Consider the following 16,178-nt stretch of genomic DNA (forward strand, 5'->3'; position numbering starts at 1 on the left):
GCAGAGGGAGCCAGCACGGCGTCCGCCCCTCTAAGATAGCCCACGTGGTCAGAGCACAGCCAACTCTGAGCGCGGGTCTCCTCCCGATCTAGGAGGCCTAGGCCTTTCTGCTCCCACTGGCGACCGCCCTCAGTTCTCCAGTTTATCCTTACCAGACAAACTCCGTAGGGCATTTAATTAAATATCTATTGTGTAAAGTGGTGATAGGTGTGAAAACAGCGGTGGGGGGGGTGTGTTTCTGTGAAAATGGAAGGAAATGCTCTGCAAACACCCAAATAGAAGTCACACACACACACACACACACACACACACACACGGACATACAAACAAAAGGAAAAAAAGAACAAACTGCTGAACTGGTATGGTGGTGTGGCCAGGAAACTATATGGAAGGAAGGAAGAAAGGAAAAAGAAAAAACAAGAAAGATAAAGATGAACAACCCAGAAAGGGGCTAGCCCAGTAGCCTAGTGGTTAAGGGAGCCAGCTCCCACATGGCCACGCACGGTTCAAATCCCAAACCTGGGGCTTGGGAAAAAACCACCAGGTGTATATGTGTGCATGCCCCCAAATCTGAACAGGATGGGAAAATGGAGAAGAAGGGATTGTGGCATGACCACGCCCCATTGGGGGTGCTTTCTCCCTTCCATCTCTAGTTAGTTATGAGGAAAACACAAGAAATCAACAAGTTGTACAAACGTGAATTGTTCTACTCTGATTAAAAATACACCACGTTTATTTCATCAGAAAGTTATAGTTGCCAAGTATGATTTTTCTCGGTCTAGTTTCTCTGCTTTTTATTGTTATAGCCTCAACTGCTGGTTCTGTTTTTCTTCAGTCTCCAGTAATGTAAAAGAACACAGAAGGCATCTCTAGTCACTGCGCGATTAATTTACGGTTTTCAACCAAATCTCATCTCTTCTTTGTCCTCTTTGTATTTAAATTTATCTGTGTGGTCATGGCATATATGATTTTTCTTACATTAAAAATTTTATTTTCCGGGACCAGCAGTTAGCATAATGGCTATGTTGCTGGCCTCCCACGTAGTCGACCATGGTTCGAGTCCCAGACATGGTGGCTTAAAACTCACACTGGGTGCGTGTGCGTGCGTGCCCAAGATCCCGAGAGGAGAATGGAAGAGAAGGGATTGCGGCATGGCCATCCCCCCTGGGGGGTGATTTCTCACTGTCTCTTCTCTTGGGAAAACACACGCCCCAAAAAAAAAAAAAAAAAAAAAAAAAAAACCTCTCCCCAAAAAAAGAAAAAAAAATATTTTCCAACAAGTCATCAACATGAATCTACTGTTTACTTCTTTTCTTATCAGAACCTCAGCTACTCTGAGCCCTAGTTAAATCCTGCTTTCTAGGGCCAGTGGCTAGTGGTAGTTAGGGCACTTTAGTCCTACATGGCAGATTGTGGTTCAAGTCCCAGATCTGGCAGCTTGAAAATCATGCTTGGTATGTGTACGTGTGTGCTCAAAATCCCAGGAGAATGGAGAAGGGACTGCATCATGGCCATCCCTCCCAGGGGGAGATTTCTCACTTTCTCTCAGTCTCTCTCTGGCTCTGTCTCTATTCAGCAAATACTCACTTCCCATAACAAAAACCTTAAAAGAAAAAATGAACAAACAAAAAAATCCTATGTTCTCTGGCATCATCTTGCACATCAAAATTCTACATAAACTCTTTCATCTTAAGAGTTTCATTCTAGGGAACCAGCAGTTAGCGTAATGGCTATGTTGCTGGACTCCCACGTAGTCAACCGCGGTTCGTGTCCCGGGCCCGGTGGCTTAAAACTCACGCCGGGCGCGTGTGCGTGCATGCCCAAGATTCCGAGAGGAGAATGGAGAAGGGATTGCGGCGTGACCATCCCCCCTGGGGGGTGATTTCTCGCTTTCTGTCTCTATGTCTCTCTCTGTCTGTCTGGCGAGCGCATGCGCCCTATAGCAAAAACCTCTCCAAAAAAAACAAAAAAACAAAAGAGTTTCATTCTAAGCCATTGCCCCATGGCAATCACTATCTTTGATAATGATACCCTAACACTTCTATAGGATCTGTACTTATTCTTATTTTCTCTTTTTTTTTTTCAAAATAGGACTCAAACTCTTTGCCTCAGTGATATAAATATTCTAGAATCATTTGATTCATAGAGTGGACCATTATTTTGGGGCCCTGGCTAATGGTGCACTAGTAAAACAGGATGCTCTAGGAGGCAGACCCACAGAGGAGGGCTCTGAGTTTGTATCTAGAGACCCCCTGAGGACACTGGGCACGTATGCACCCATGATCCTGGACTGGTTGAGGGTGGGGTGGATTGTGGTGTCAAAACACCAATGAGGGTTCTTTCTCTATCTCTTCAATTCATGGAAAAAATAAACTTAAAACTAAAAGAATATTATTCTTGGAAGGGCTATGTGAGTTGGGAAGGGAATACACAAAGCTTTTAAATTCCTGATGATTAAGATATATATATATATTTTAAAATTACCTAGAAAGAGTATGCGATTCTTGAACAAGTTTATTTTTCAAGTGTTTATTGAAAGTATAATTAATGACAGAAACAACCTTTGACCAAGTCCATCTATGCTAACTTTTAGGAGGGGCAGTAAACTGGTAACAGACTTGTTTAAAACAATTACTACGGGCTGGCAAAGTGGTGTGGTTGAGACGCCGGAATCCCACATGTTTGACCTAAGTTCAAATCCCAGACCTGGCATCCTGCTTTCTCACTTTCTCTTTCTGTCTCTGGTCAAATAATTCTTTTAAAAACAAAACAAAACAGTCTACTGCTTTGTAAGAAGTGAGAACTTGAGCCAGCAGGTGGTATGGTGGTTAGGGGCGCTGGATTCCCACATGGCCAACCGCGGTTTGCTTGCTTTCTCATTTGCTCTCTTTCCTCTTTTGCTCTGTCCCTCTCTGGTCAAATTAAAATAAATAAATAAAGTTAAATAAAAAATTATTCTAAAAAATAAATACAATAAATAATCCTTTAAAAAAAAGAAGTGGGGACTCACAAGTGGCAGCAGTGCAGTCCTCAGGCTGTGTGACCCGTGCGGCTGCTCAGGTCATTATCAGAAGGGCCCCAGGCTTGGCTGAACACTACAGTCCATTTTCTTGAAATCCCCTTTAGTTTGTGCACAGAGGATCTTGCATTTTCCTTTTTGCTAGGCTGTGCGAAATATGCTGCCGGTCCTGAGAGATGGGCAACTCTTAGGAGTACAAGCAGTCCTCAGCTTACAGCGAGGTGGTGAAGGATTTTACGATTTTTCTATTTTCTATTGCTGAGAGTGATATGGTCATTCTTCAATAAAGTACATGAATTATTCAATATTGTAAGATAGACTTTGCATTAGGTGGTTTTGCCTAACTGTAGGCTAACATCTGTGTTCTAAGCATATTTATGTATTTATTCATTCAAGATTTTTGCCATAGGACATGTATGCTCACCAGAGAGAGAGAGACAGTGAAAGGGAAAGTGAGAAGTCACCCTCAGCAGGTAGGGGCACTCCCATAATCCATTCTCTCCCATTCTCTTCCTGAGCTTTTGGGCATGCATGCACATGTGCCCGATGCAAGTTTCAAACCACTGGGTCCAGGACTCGAACCATGGTCAAAGATATGGGAGTCCGGTGCCTTAACCACCATGCCACTTGCTGGCCCCCTGAACATATTTAAAGTAGGTTAGACTACAATACCTAGGTCAATAAGTTAAGAATATTAAATGCATTTTTGACTTAATGACATTTTCAACTTATAATGGGTATATCAGGCTATACCCCATCATAAGTTGCCGAACATCTATCTGTATTTCTTTGTTTTTTTCCCCTTCCCTGATGACTTCACTTAGCATCACTGCTTTCAGGAGTAACATACTATCAGTTGAGCACGGCTCAATACTGCAGAAGTGTTTGCCAATCAAGAGTTCTCTACAATGAACTAAATATTTGGTAAAACGCTGAGATGTAGAGACTACCTATTGACATTCTTAAAATACAGATCCTGTGCCATTTTCCTGATGTTCACACTGCCCAACACCAACTTACTTAGGTAGAACTGAAGCCTCTTCCTCTGAGAACTGGTCTACCGACTGTCAATTATACCTTTAATGTCTTGTCTATAATTCCTAGTTTTGGTGTCTTAAAAGTAAAACGAGAATGAAAAGTCCCTTATTACACAGTGCAGAATCCTTCTAGAGTTTTGGGACCAGCAGTTAGCGTAATGGCTATGTCGTTGGACTCCCACGTAGTGAACTGCGGTTTGAGTCCCAGACCCGGTGGCTTAAACTCATGCTGGGCGTGTGTGCGTGCATGCCCAAGAACCCGAGAGGAACTGGAGGAGAAGGGATTGTGGCATGGCCATCCCCCCTGGGGGGAGATTTCTCGCTTTCTATCTCTCTGTCTCTGTCTTTCTGGCGAGCACACGTACCCTATAGCAAAAACCTCTTCAAAAAAAAAAAAAGAATTCTTCTAGAGTTTTACTACCCCAAACTTCTATAGCTGTCTCATTCACCTCACCTTCAAGCAAACATTTTTTAGCAACTCATTCTTTTTTTTAAGTATTTACTCTATTTTGTTTATCATTATTGTTATTTTTAACTTGACCATAGCAAGACAGAGAGAGAGAGAAAGAGAGAAAGCAAGCCACTAGGTCTGGGACTCGAACCCTGGTCAGCCATGTGAATGTCCAGCACTTTTAACCACCATGCCACCTGCTGGCCCCACAACTCATTCTTTGAGTCATCCTAAAGCAGTCAGTAGTTTTCATAGAACACGAACTTCATGCTTACCAAGCTTTTTGCCAGTCAGCGTAAGAGTTAAAGTATCACACAGATCACATTCCTACCACTGGTAGCACCCACCAGTTTAGTAAGCAGGGCTGGGTATTCTGGAGTCACCTACTAGCTGTAGGTGATCAGCTTAGGGCTTTAAAGTGGAGCTAGATTAAGAAAGCCAGTTGCAGTGTATTCTGTAGACCTGAGTGACCTGAGTCTGGGTAATTTATAAACACACAGGTTTAATCAGGTCAGTTTGGAGTCTGAGGTTCAGGGGCTGGACCTGGTGAAGGTCTTGTGGTAGATAACATGGTAGCGAGCAGAAGCTTGAGCGGAGCAGAGTGGTCTCAGCCTCCTTCCTGCTTCTTGTAAATCCACTAGGGCTCAGTCATGGAGACCCCACCCCGATATCTAATTTATCTCCCAGAGGCTCCACCCTTTACTATCATAATTGGATTAAATTTCCTCTTAATACTTTCACAGTACATGGGACCAGCAGTTAGCGTAATGGCTATGTCGCTGGACTCTCATGTAGTCGACTGCGGTTCGTGTCCCAGACCTGGTGACTTAAACTCACGCCGAGCGTGTGTGTGTGCATGCCCAAGATCCCGAGAGGAGAATGGAGGAGAAAGGATTGCGGCGTGGCCATCCCCCCTGGGGGGTGATTTCTCGCTTTCTGCCTCTGTCTCTTTCTGTCTGGTGAGCGCACGCGCCCTACAGTGAAAACTTCTCCAAAAAAAAAAAAAAATACTTTCACAGTACAACCAAATTCCAACACATGAACTAGAGGGGGCACACATATTCAAATCATAGCAAATGATATTAGCGACAGGAGTGGCGCCTCCATCCAGGGCCTGCCGAGTGCTCTCCCAGGCCGCATGGTCAATGCTTGCAGGCCGCTCGTGTTGAGCCTTCAGCCTGGTTTGCTTTTCCCTCCACTGACTGACATTGCTTCAGGACGAAAGCACAAAGCCCTCTTTGTCCATGGTTGTTCATACTCCAAACTCAAAGTAATCTGAAAGTAATCTAATACCATCAGTATTTCCACGGCATTTCCGTCTCTGGGGAGCAGCTGTGGCTAAGTGGTGACTATGAGATGGAGGTGTTCATGGCTGTCACTCAGGGTAGTGCAGGGGAGAAAACAGGTGTCTCGAAGTTCTCTGTTTTTGTCCTGGCTTGGCCCTAAGTAGAGGTGAGAATCTGGGATGGGCCCCCTAACCACTCTCCAGAGCTCCATTAGCTCAATTAAGAAAATGAGCATTAGGGACCAGCAAATGGTATAATGGCTACATCACTGGACTCCAATGTAGTCAACCGTGGTTCAAATTCTGGACCCGGTGGCTTAAACTCATGCTGGGCACGTGTGCGTGTGTGCCCAAGATCTCAAGAGGGGAATGGAGAAGGGATTGTGGCATGGCCAATCACCCTGGGGGTGATTTCTCGCTTTCTGTCTCTCTGTCTCTGTCTGTCTTTCTGGTGAGTGCATGTACCCTATAGCCAAAAAAACCTCTCCAAAAAAAAAGGAAAAAAGAAAATGAGCATCAGTGATTGAGCCGTGCCATTGTGGCAGGGTACAGCCATGCAGGGCAGGCTATGGTACGCATTAGTTCAAGAAATGAACAAATGAGGGACCAGCAGTTAGTGTAATGGTTATGTCGCTGGACTCCCACGTGGTCGACCGCGGTTCAAGTCCTGGACCCGGTGGCTTAAACTCACGCCGAGTGCGTGTGCGTGCGTGCCCAAGATCCCAAGAGGAGAATGGAGGAGAAGGGATTGCGGTGTGGCCATCCCCCCTGGGGGGTGATTTCTCGCTTTCTGTCTCTCTGCCTCTCTCTCTGTCTTTCTGGCGAGTGCACACACCCTATAGCAAAAACCTCTCCAAAAAAAGAAAAAAAAAAAAGAAATGAACAAATTAGTTCATGACTGTCTGGGAGGATAGTGGAAGGATCAAACAAAATGATGGATTTAAAATGCTTAGAAAATAGCCAAGAATTAGTTCCATGCAATGCCATGCCTTCTCCCAGAAAGTAGTTAGTGCTCCTGGAACTCCCAAGGACACAGAGATTCATAAAATACACTGAATAGTAATATGATCTTTCTTCCTCCTTCCTTCCTTCCTTCCTTCCTTTCTTTCTTTCTTTCTTTCTTTCTTTCTTTCTTTCTTTCTTTCTTTCTTTCTTTCTTTCGAGAGAGTTTTGCTATTGGGCATGTGCGCTCGCTGGAAAGACAGAGAGACAGAGACAGAAAGTGAGAAACCACCCCCAGAGAGGATGGCCACGCCACAATCCCTTCTACTCCACTCTTCCCCCAGGATTTTGGGTCAGCATGAGTTTTAAGCCTCCAGGTCCAGGACTCAAACCACAGTCAACTACATGGGAGTCCAGCAACATAACCATTATACCATCTGCTGGTCTCTGATCTTCCTATTTCTGTCTTGTTGGAGGATTTCAATATGTCTTGAAGATTGAATTGTACTTCCATCTGACAATCTAACCAGCTTTTGTTTTCTTTGCTGAAACCATCAATTGTTATGACTGCCCTTGGTTAGGACACTCATCTATGTAATTTTGTGCTAAACCCCACAGTTTCATTTATCATCATGCAAGTTAGCTGCTGAGTTGAATGTAGCACTAGAGTAGATCAAGGTTTGCAATGAACTGGTAATATCTTTAACTTGTAATATACTCAGTCCTAAACTGTCCTCACTAAAAACAATAATTCCTTAAACTATGCTTTCTACATTTTGGAACACAAGGGTTTACATGGTTATGTAAGCCGATCTCAGAGGGTGAGGCCCTGGGATGGCAACATCGATAGGTCATGGACTGGGCAAGCTGCAGAACTGGGTGATGCTGTAAGGCCTCCTTTTCAGCATGGTCACCAGGGTTTCTAGAGGCAATACATGCCCCGAAGGGTAACTCTTCCACTGAGGGCCCAGGAAGTCTGGGATAATCTGCTGTTAGAGGAAACCTCTTCCTTGGTGGTGGTTGTAAGGGAGTCTATAAAAGGGATGAGGCTTTCCCAGGATGGCTTGTATAATGAAAATACATGCCATAGACAGGAAGAAAATGTTGTAAAAGCCATATCTAATAGAGGACTTACCTAAAATACACAAAGATCTCTTAAACAATGATTAATTTAATTGTATTTATTATTATTATTATTTTAATTTGTATAGGGCATGTGTGTTTACCAGAGACAGAAAGAGAGAGAGAGAGAAAGCAAACCACGAGGTCCAGGACTTGAGAGTCATATGAGAGTTGGCCATATGAGAGTCTAGCACCTTAACCACCATACTACTTGCTGGCCCCCAAAGATCTTTTAAATTCAACAAACAACCCAATTAGAAAATGGGCCAAAGACCTTGATGTCCTACTAAACAAGGTACACAGATGGCAAACAGGCACATAGGAAGATGTTCCAAATCATGTGACATTAGGAAGTGAAAACAAACAGCAGTGAGATATTACTAAACACCTACTAGAATGGCTCCAATCCTGAACACTGACAACACCAAATGTTGGCAAGGATGTGGAGCAATGGGAACTCTCATTCACTGCTGGTGGGAATGCAAAATGGTGCAGCCACTATAGAAGAGAATTTTGCAGCTTTTTACTAAATATCCACATACTCTAAAACTAACATACTCTTACCATACAAGTTAGTAATCATACTCATTGGCATTTACCCAAAAGAGATTAAATCTTTTTTTAAGAATTATTTTATTTAATTTTATTCATTGTCATCATTTTTAAAATTTAATTTTTTTGAAGTTGATCAGAGAGAGAAGGAAAGTGAGAAAGCAAACTCAAACCTTGGTCAGCCATGTGGGAATCCAACTGCCTGGACCACCATGCCACCTGCTGGCCCCAAGAGATTAAATCTTATAGTCACACAAAAATCTGCACACATGTGTTTATAAACACCTTTACTCTCTTGCTGAAATGTAAACTAAATAAACTGTGGCACATCTAGACAACAGAATACCATTCAGTGCTAAAAAGAAATGATCTATGAAGACCTGAAAAGACATGGAGGAAACCTAAGTGCTTATTACTGAGTGAAAGAAGCCTATGTGGAAAGGCTGTAGACTGTATGCCTCCAACCATATGGCATTCTGGACAAGGTAAAACCCTAGAGACAGTACGTGGAGTGGCCGTGGTTGGGGACAGGGGGTGAATAGATGAAACATGTCCCAAACCAGGGGGACAGCCGAACAGGTTCCTTGAGTGAAGGAGTGAGAGCCGGGACAAGCACAGGGGATTTTTAGGGCAGTGAAACCACTCTATGATAGTGTGACAGAGAAGACATGTCATTGTCCACGTGTCAACATTCACAGAATCAAGAGTGGACTCTAATGTGTCACAGTAGGTACACCGGTTCTAACAGAGGTGCCACTCTAGTGAGGAGGCCATGAATGTCGGGGGTGAGACGGCAGAGGGAACGCAAGAAACCTCTGAACCTTCCCCTCAATTTTGCTATAAGCCTAAAACTGCTCTAGAAATACCCCCTATAAACATTAATAAAGGAGTGGGGGCTGAGGCTGTTCTAGGTACTGCTAGTCCACAGAATAGAGGCCACGCAAAGCCCTGCTACTCCCCTCTGCCTTTCTGGCAGTTTCTCCCTCAAGGTTTCCCCTGGTGTTTATTTTATTTTATTTGTAAAAAAGAAGGTTGGAGATCTGTGGAAGAAAGGGCTTTCCTCACAGAAGGATCAGTGATGATGAGGACACTAACTTCCAGAGACAACTGGCACAAGAGAGGGGTCACGTTATAAGCCATACCCACCACCTATTACACAGGTGTGAGCGTCGCCTCCTGTGGAATCTTCTAGCCTGGCCACTGCCCCTCACTGCCACAGCGGCCAATCAGGCAGGCCCGTGTGGCCTCATTCTACAGCACACTGCAGATTCTCCAAGGCACAGTAAGCGAATGGCACTCACTTAAGAAGAGGTGGTGTAGGAGGGGACTTCAGACATTTCTGGAAAAGGGAATTAAAGTACTTATTTTGGTGCAAGAAAAAAATTTGAAATGCATGTGTAGTTTTTAAATAATGTGCCATTTCCAGGAACTTCTTGAGGTCCCTCAGTAATGGTTGAAGGGGTTAACTTCACAATTAGTTATATGAATCATGGCTCCATGGCTTCCCAGCTCTGTGATCCCGGGTGAAGAATTTTCCCCAAAGGATTTTTGTGAGGCATGAAGACAGTCATATGCACAAAACTCTTAGCTAGCAGGTGGCAACTACTATCTATACGCCATCGATAAAATTATAACCTCCGGGATATCAAAAAGTTTTTAAAAGAGATTTTTGCTATAGGGCATGTGAGCTCACCTGAGAGACAGGGAGAGACAGACACAAACTGAGAAATCACCATCCAGGGCAGACGGACACACCACAATCCCTTCTCCATTCACCTCTTGGGATTCTGGGTGTGCCTGCACAGGCACACACACCCCCAGTGTGAGTTTCAAGCTGTGGGTCTGGGTCTCAAACTGTGGTCAGCCACATGAGAGTCCAGCACCTTAACCACTACACCATCTGCTGGCCCCATCAATCTTAAAGGTTTGGGCATATTATGATGGACAGAACTGCATTTGAAGGCCCCTCCAAGGTATGATTTGAAAGCTAGAATGACATAAAGATTCCTGTTAAATTAGGCATTTCGAAGAGTTTCTCACATTTAACATGATTAGTTGACTTAACACTAGTATATATGTGACTTGACTTGAAAACAGTTCAGGTACTTAGCTGACTCCACGCCTAACAGAGCGGGCTCCACGGAATCTGTATTTTGCAGGCAGAAAGAACAAGCTTAGTTCTAACAGAGTCCCTGACAGAATTTACATTTTTAAACAAGGTTAATGCATACTTTTCTTCTCAAAAGCTGATTATGTTATTTAAAATGCATAACAGATGAATATTAAATCTCAAGAACGCTGCCAAATAATACCACCAAATTTTCATGTAGATTTTCCTCCAAGGAACAGAACTAAAAATACACACAAATACACTCAAACTACCCAGGCGACACTGGGTTCTTCTGGAATTTTTTTACAACGTATTTTATATTTAACCCATATGCTTCTCATGTGATTTTCCTTTTTATGGAAATGCAAGCTCTCTTTCAGGCATTTGGAAGAAACAGGGTATGTGGTGATAAGGGAAGCAGTATTTAATCGTTCCATTCTGAATCACGCTTGAAAATTACTTAGAGTCTGGACCAGATCCTTCCCAAATGAGCCCTCCCAGACTAAAGGCAAACAGGACGGAATGAAGCGAAGTATCAGCGCAATCATTTGTCATGTTTTGAAACAATGTAGTGACTTCTAGCACCAACATTATTACCAAATTCTAAAGGACTAATTTTAACTTAAAGATTCAGGGCCCATGAACTAGTCAGGACCTGCCTTACAGCAGTAAAGTGACAGGCGAGAGAGTGGGCGCCATTTCATCCAGCAGGATGAAGAAAAGGAAACTGGACGCCGATGGCCGGCCATTGCTGGGGGAGGGTTAGGAAGGAGGAGTTTGAATAGCAAACCATTTTCTGTCCTTTCTGGATGGTCGAGAACAGTCATTTCAAGAGCGGGTGGGCTCAGGGATAGGGACTGAGATGGGTGGGGTGGGGATGGTGGGGAGTTGGCCAGTCTTCATTCCCCAATAGCCTTGGCTCCCAGGAGTCTGCCCTGGAGTGCCTGGCCCACCTCAGATGGACACTCCCTTTGCTCTGCAGTTCTGCCTCTGCTCAGGGTGGCTGGGTGCCCAGGACGGCTGGGTGTCCAGACACCGAGTGCTAATGCACCCATACCCTGCTTCTCCCCCGCTCCTGAGCACAGATCAAAGAAGTGGGAGGCTGAGAACAAGATGGGGAACAGATGGCGGCAGAGGGTCTCTTGTTCATCTATTTATTCCTGATCATCCACGTCCCTGACTAGTGAATGAATGAGCTCATGAACATGCATTCCCTTTACAGACTGTGACGAAGCCACTCTGGAGAGACCAAATCGGGTTGTGAACATTTGACTGACTGGTTGCAGCTGCCTAGAGTCCAGGCCACCTCCTGCCCCTAGAGCTGGGCTGTTGATAAAGGGTGTGAGTGTCCAGCAGACCCCCCGACTCATCCCCAACTCTAGACCGCAGGCTGCAGAAGACCTCGATATTGCGAAGTATTGATTCTTCTGGCATTATCCATTTCCTAACATTAATCTCCACTTGTTTTTCAGGTTTTCCCAGTCCCTGTGGCTCAGTGGAAAGTCAATAATGGTTCGATAGAAAAACAAAGACTAGGCAGCGATGCAGGCCCCGCGCATAAACAGCTCTCTAGCTCAGACGCGGCGGAGCCAGACAAGAGACTTCAGGAGCCAAAGACAAGTTCTCGGCAATGACAGACACATGAGTTACAAACAATCGTTATTTCTTTCTTACAAAATAACAATTCTCTGGCAGCACAGTGAGAATTCTCCAAACTCCAGGTGAGAGGGCTGGTAACCGATGTCACCATCCTGTCATCAGGATTAACCATAAGACACAAATGAAGGCATGGTTATTTAAGGCACAACCCAAATTATGTTTTCCCTCACCATTGGTCTTTGCTAACAATTCTCACTGTTCTTTGAGAGTTATAACCTTGCTAAAATAGTCTTGACAGCCCTGAGTATTTTTTTTTAAGTTTTTTTTTTTTTTTTTTTTTTTTTGCCACAGGGTGCATGCCCTTGCTGAAGAGGAGAGAGACAGAGATAATGAGTGGGAAAGTGAGAAATCACCACAGGGAGGGTTGACCACCCCCCAAAATCCCTTCTCCTCCATTCTCCTCTTGGAATTCTGGGCACACATGCACATACACCCCAAGTGATTTCAAGCTGTTAGGTCTGGGATTTGAACCGTGGTCGGCCATGTGAGAGTGCAGTGCCTTAACCACTATGTCACCTGCTAGCCTTGGGTATTATTGTTAAAAAAACAGTGTACACTGAGGAGCTGTTTGAGGAACCATCATTCTCTTTAAAAAGATGCAAAAGAGGTATTCTTCCCTACTGAGGAAGTCCCCGTTGTCATTCCTCCAGAAACCACTCAGTTGGGTTGTATGTTAAAACAACAAACAAATGCCCACCTATAAAAACCCCGGAACCCCACGAAGAAGGCCATCTCCTCCTGTCCCAAGGACACAGTGACTTCTCAGCGTCCATATGGGGTCAGGCTCCTCTCTCACTTCTCACCAAGCTCCACCCTCTGTTGCACATTTCATAGAACACAAATTATGTCAATTAAAAAAAAATGCGAGCATAAGAAAATACTATTTTGACCAGAAACCATAAGGCCTGTTCACGTAGAGGTAATTGTGGAAAGACTCACAGAGTCTCAAAAATCAATCTGGCTGCTTCTCCTCGGCCGAAAATTAACTTGGCCTGCTAGCTGGCCAGGGACTACGGATGTTTTGCATGGCTGAGCACCAGCGAGACAGAAAAAGCAGTGTCAAGCTTTTGCAAATTAACACCGCTTAGTTGATGACACACTTTATTCCTGTTCTATACGCCTGGATGTTCAGTGCTGGAGCAATGAAAGAAAATGAAAAACAGACAAGGCTACTGTTTTAACTCTTTCATAGAAGAACCAAGATTTGGCTTTTGGTTTTATGACAAATACATATGCGTGTGCAAGGGGTCTTCAACAAGTTCACGGAATGTGTGTATTATGAAAAAGCCTATTCACGGCTTTCCATTTTGTTTTCGCACTAAAATAAGCTAAGTACCTGAATTTCATTTTTCCATAAGATTTTTGAAGTCCCCTGTATATATCTTTAAATCTGACCAACACTGTTCTTCCAAAAACTGCTGCTGATTTTCGCACAGCGGCCAGGCCAGCGTCATCTTCCTGATGACCACGGGAAAAACCGGTCTGCCTACTGGTGCTGCCAAGGCCGGGTGGCGGCCATAGTCTGAGCTTCGGCCCGCTCGCTCCCCATAGCCCAAAGAACCAGCATTCTGCTGTCTCCATAATCCAGCGGTAGAAAACAAACTGCTAGAAAACAAATCAGATGATGCAAACGAGAGCTCACTTTCTAAACAATTCCTTACAATTTTAGAAAAAAACCCGTGAGGTCTTCAGAAGGAAAAACATACCAGCTCTCTGAAGATTACCCCAACACACCCCTCTTCCTTTCCATCAGACTGAGAATGGGTACTGTAGAATGTGTGCATCAGAACTTGGGTAGCTCCAGGAAGACCGCAATGTGTGGGGAAGAGATTCAAGCCCTGTCACTGTACCAGCAAGCCGGGGGCCATCATTCCCAGGAGGCAAAGCAGACTCTGTGTTTAAGTCACAAATCTAGCTACATCAGCGTGAGAAATGAATTCGAATCTGCTGGCAGTACCGCTGTCTATAAAGATGCAGGAAAGGACAAGCACCTCTGGAGAGGGGCTGCTGATGACTGAGGGGGTTTTTTGGTGTGGTTTTTTCTTATTATTATTATTATTTAGAGGAGTCTAGGAAGCCCTTAAAATAGTATATGCCTAGATAATAATTTTTCTAGAGAGAGCGTCTATAGCTTTCAGAAGATTCCTCCAGACAGCCCTGACCTCTCGAATGACAAAGAATTCTCAGAGCCAGAGAAGTCCTCACTGCCAGCTGCAAACGCCTTTGAAACTACATAACAAAACAGATGGTGTTTAACCCTTATGAAAAAAGTTATAATGTAATTGGTGGGTTGTTCCCCCTCACAGCAGCGCTGCAGTGATCAATCTCGATAATGAGGTTCAATTGTGGAATTACCCTCCAGGATCCATAAATACATTGTACACAGTAGTTACAAAGGGGCTTCTCACAGAAGGCATTAAAGGACAATTTTACTGCATCATTATCTGGTATAAAACCAACATGCTACTCACAATAAATATTAATTAAGGATTAACTAAACAATATTGTTTGCCCTCTTGAAATTTATAAGAGCTTTCTTGGGGGAGATTTAAAAGGCCTAAGTTGCTTTACATTGCTTTTGTAAGTTTGGTTTTATTTCTCCCCCAAGAGAGAGAAAAAGGGCAGGGGACACTCGCCACAGCATCTTCACGTTCTGATCCACCCGTTTCGGCCAGCCTGGCTCACAGATGCGTGTACCATGCGCAGTGTATTTAGGGAGGTCTCAACACAAGCCAAGGACCTTCCCATGTGGGACTCCCATGTGGGACCAGCTGTGCCACCACTCCACCGCTTCCTGGCCTCAAGATGCCTACATTGCATTAAAAACAAAACTCCCAAAACCAGAAGTCTCAGGGAACGCCTTGATTCAGCCAGTGCTGAGGTTGAGGTTGACTTTGTGTTTTGGGGGTCAATGCTGGAGTCTGACGTCTCGAAGCCTGAACACAAAAGGGCAGGGACACGCAGCACAGCAACAGTAGCCCTGGGGGTGGGAGGTGAGGTCACGGCAGTGGGCGCGATCCACAGCATGGACAGCAAAGAGCTTATTAGGAGAAAATGCTCCAGCTGAACTCTTCCTCTTCCCTAAGTGGCCGAGGGGAGCTGCCCCTAAACCCTGTGCCAAGGCCTTTCTGCTCAGAAGTCAGAGACTGGGGAAGGCACTTACCAGATGCAGGTGGCAGTTCACTGGTGGAGCTTCCAGACCCGGCGCTTCCCCGGGTGGAGTTTGGAAGCCTCACGTCAGCCCCATCCTCAGGCTGGTCTCCCGGCTCTGCTCCATTGGCAGCAGATTCTGGAGGAAGACCCATGCCATAGGCACACTGTGGCAAGGGTCCATGCATGGGGGAACCCTCGAGGGGCTCACGGTCCTCCCCAGCAGGCCTCCCGCAGCCGGCGCAGCCATTGGCCGGGTGAGAGCTGGCTGCCCAGGAGGGGCACTTGCCAAGCTCCACCTCTTTTTGCAAGTGCTTTTCAGAGGACACAGGAATCCAGTCCGTCCTGTGCAAGGGCTCAGCGACGTTGCAGCTTTCTGAATCCACTGTGCCCTCTGTTCCTGTGAAACACTGGCTTAAACTGTCATTCTCCCCCACCTCCAGGGGCTCGGGGAAAGGGGGTGTGGATTTGCTTCCAGGCCTAGTCAGGAACGGTAAGCAGTCTGGGTTCTGTGAGGGCCTGTCCACGTACTCGTCTTCCATGGGAATCTGCTTGAAGGGGTCCCCCTCAACCTCTGGCTCGCTGACCAAGGAGAGTATCCCGGCATCTTGGTCCTGTGTGTATGGACCACCTCCTGCACACACATCCCCACAGACACCACAGCCATCTGGATAGCACATATCTTCTGGAAATGTCTTCTCCTCCAGAGTCAGCAGCAAGACACCTTCACACACTTCATGCTCACCGGAGGCCGCAGTGATACAACTCTCGTCTGAGGACTCCTGCAGGTTTAAATTTAGACGGCAGAGACATTAACAACCAACGTTATTAGGGCCCATTCGTCTGCCTCC

At 45.1% G+C, this 16,178-nt stretch overlaps 1 protein-coding gene across 1 annotated transcript in view; it reads right to left on the reverse strand.

Annotated features, from left to right (window-relative positions):
• Window positions 1-16,178, reverse strand: part of TNFRSF11A (TNF receptor superfamily member 11a) — a gene marked incomplete at its 3' end in the record, with an annotated part of 45,883 nt that overhangs the window by 1,143 nt on the left and 28,562 nt on the right. Inside the window, 1 exon segment of the mRNA XM_006141844.2 lies at window positions 15,341-16,109. Coding sequence (XP_006141906.2) covers window positions 15,341-16,109 — 769 coding nt within the window.

The sequence above is a fragment of the Tupaia chinensis genome, unplaced genomic scaffold (assembly GCF_000334495.1).
Source record: "Tupaia chinensis unplaced genomic scaffold, TupChi_1.0 Scaffold000065_1, whole genome shotgun sequence".
Taxonomy (NCBI): domain Eukaryota; kingdom Metazoa; phylum Chordata; class Mammalia; order Scandentia; family Tupaiidae; genus Tupaia; species Tupaia belangeri.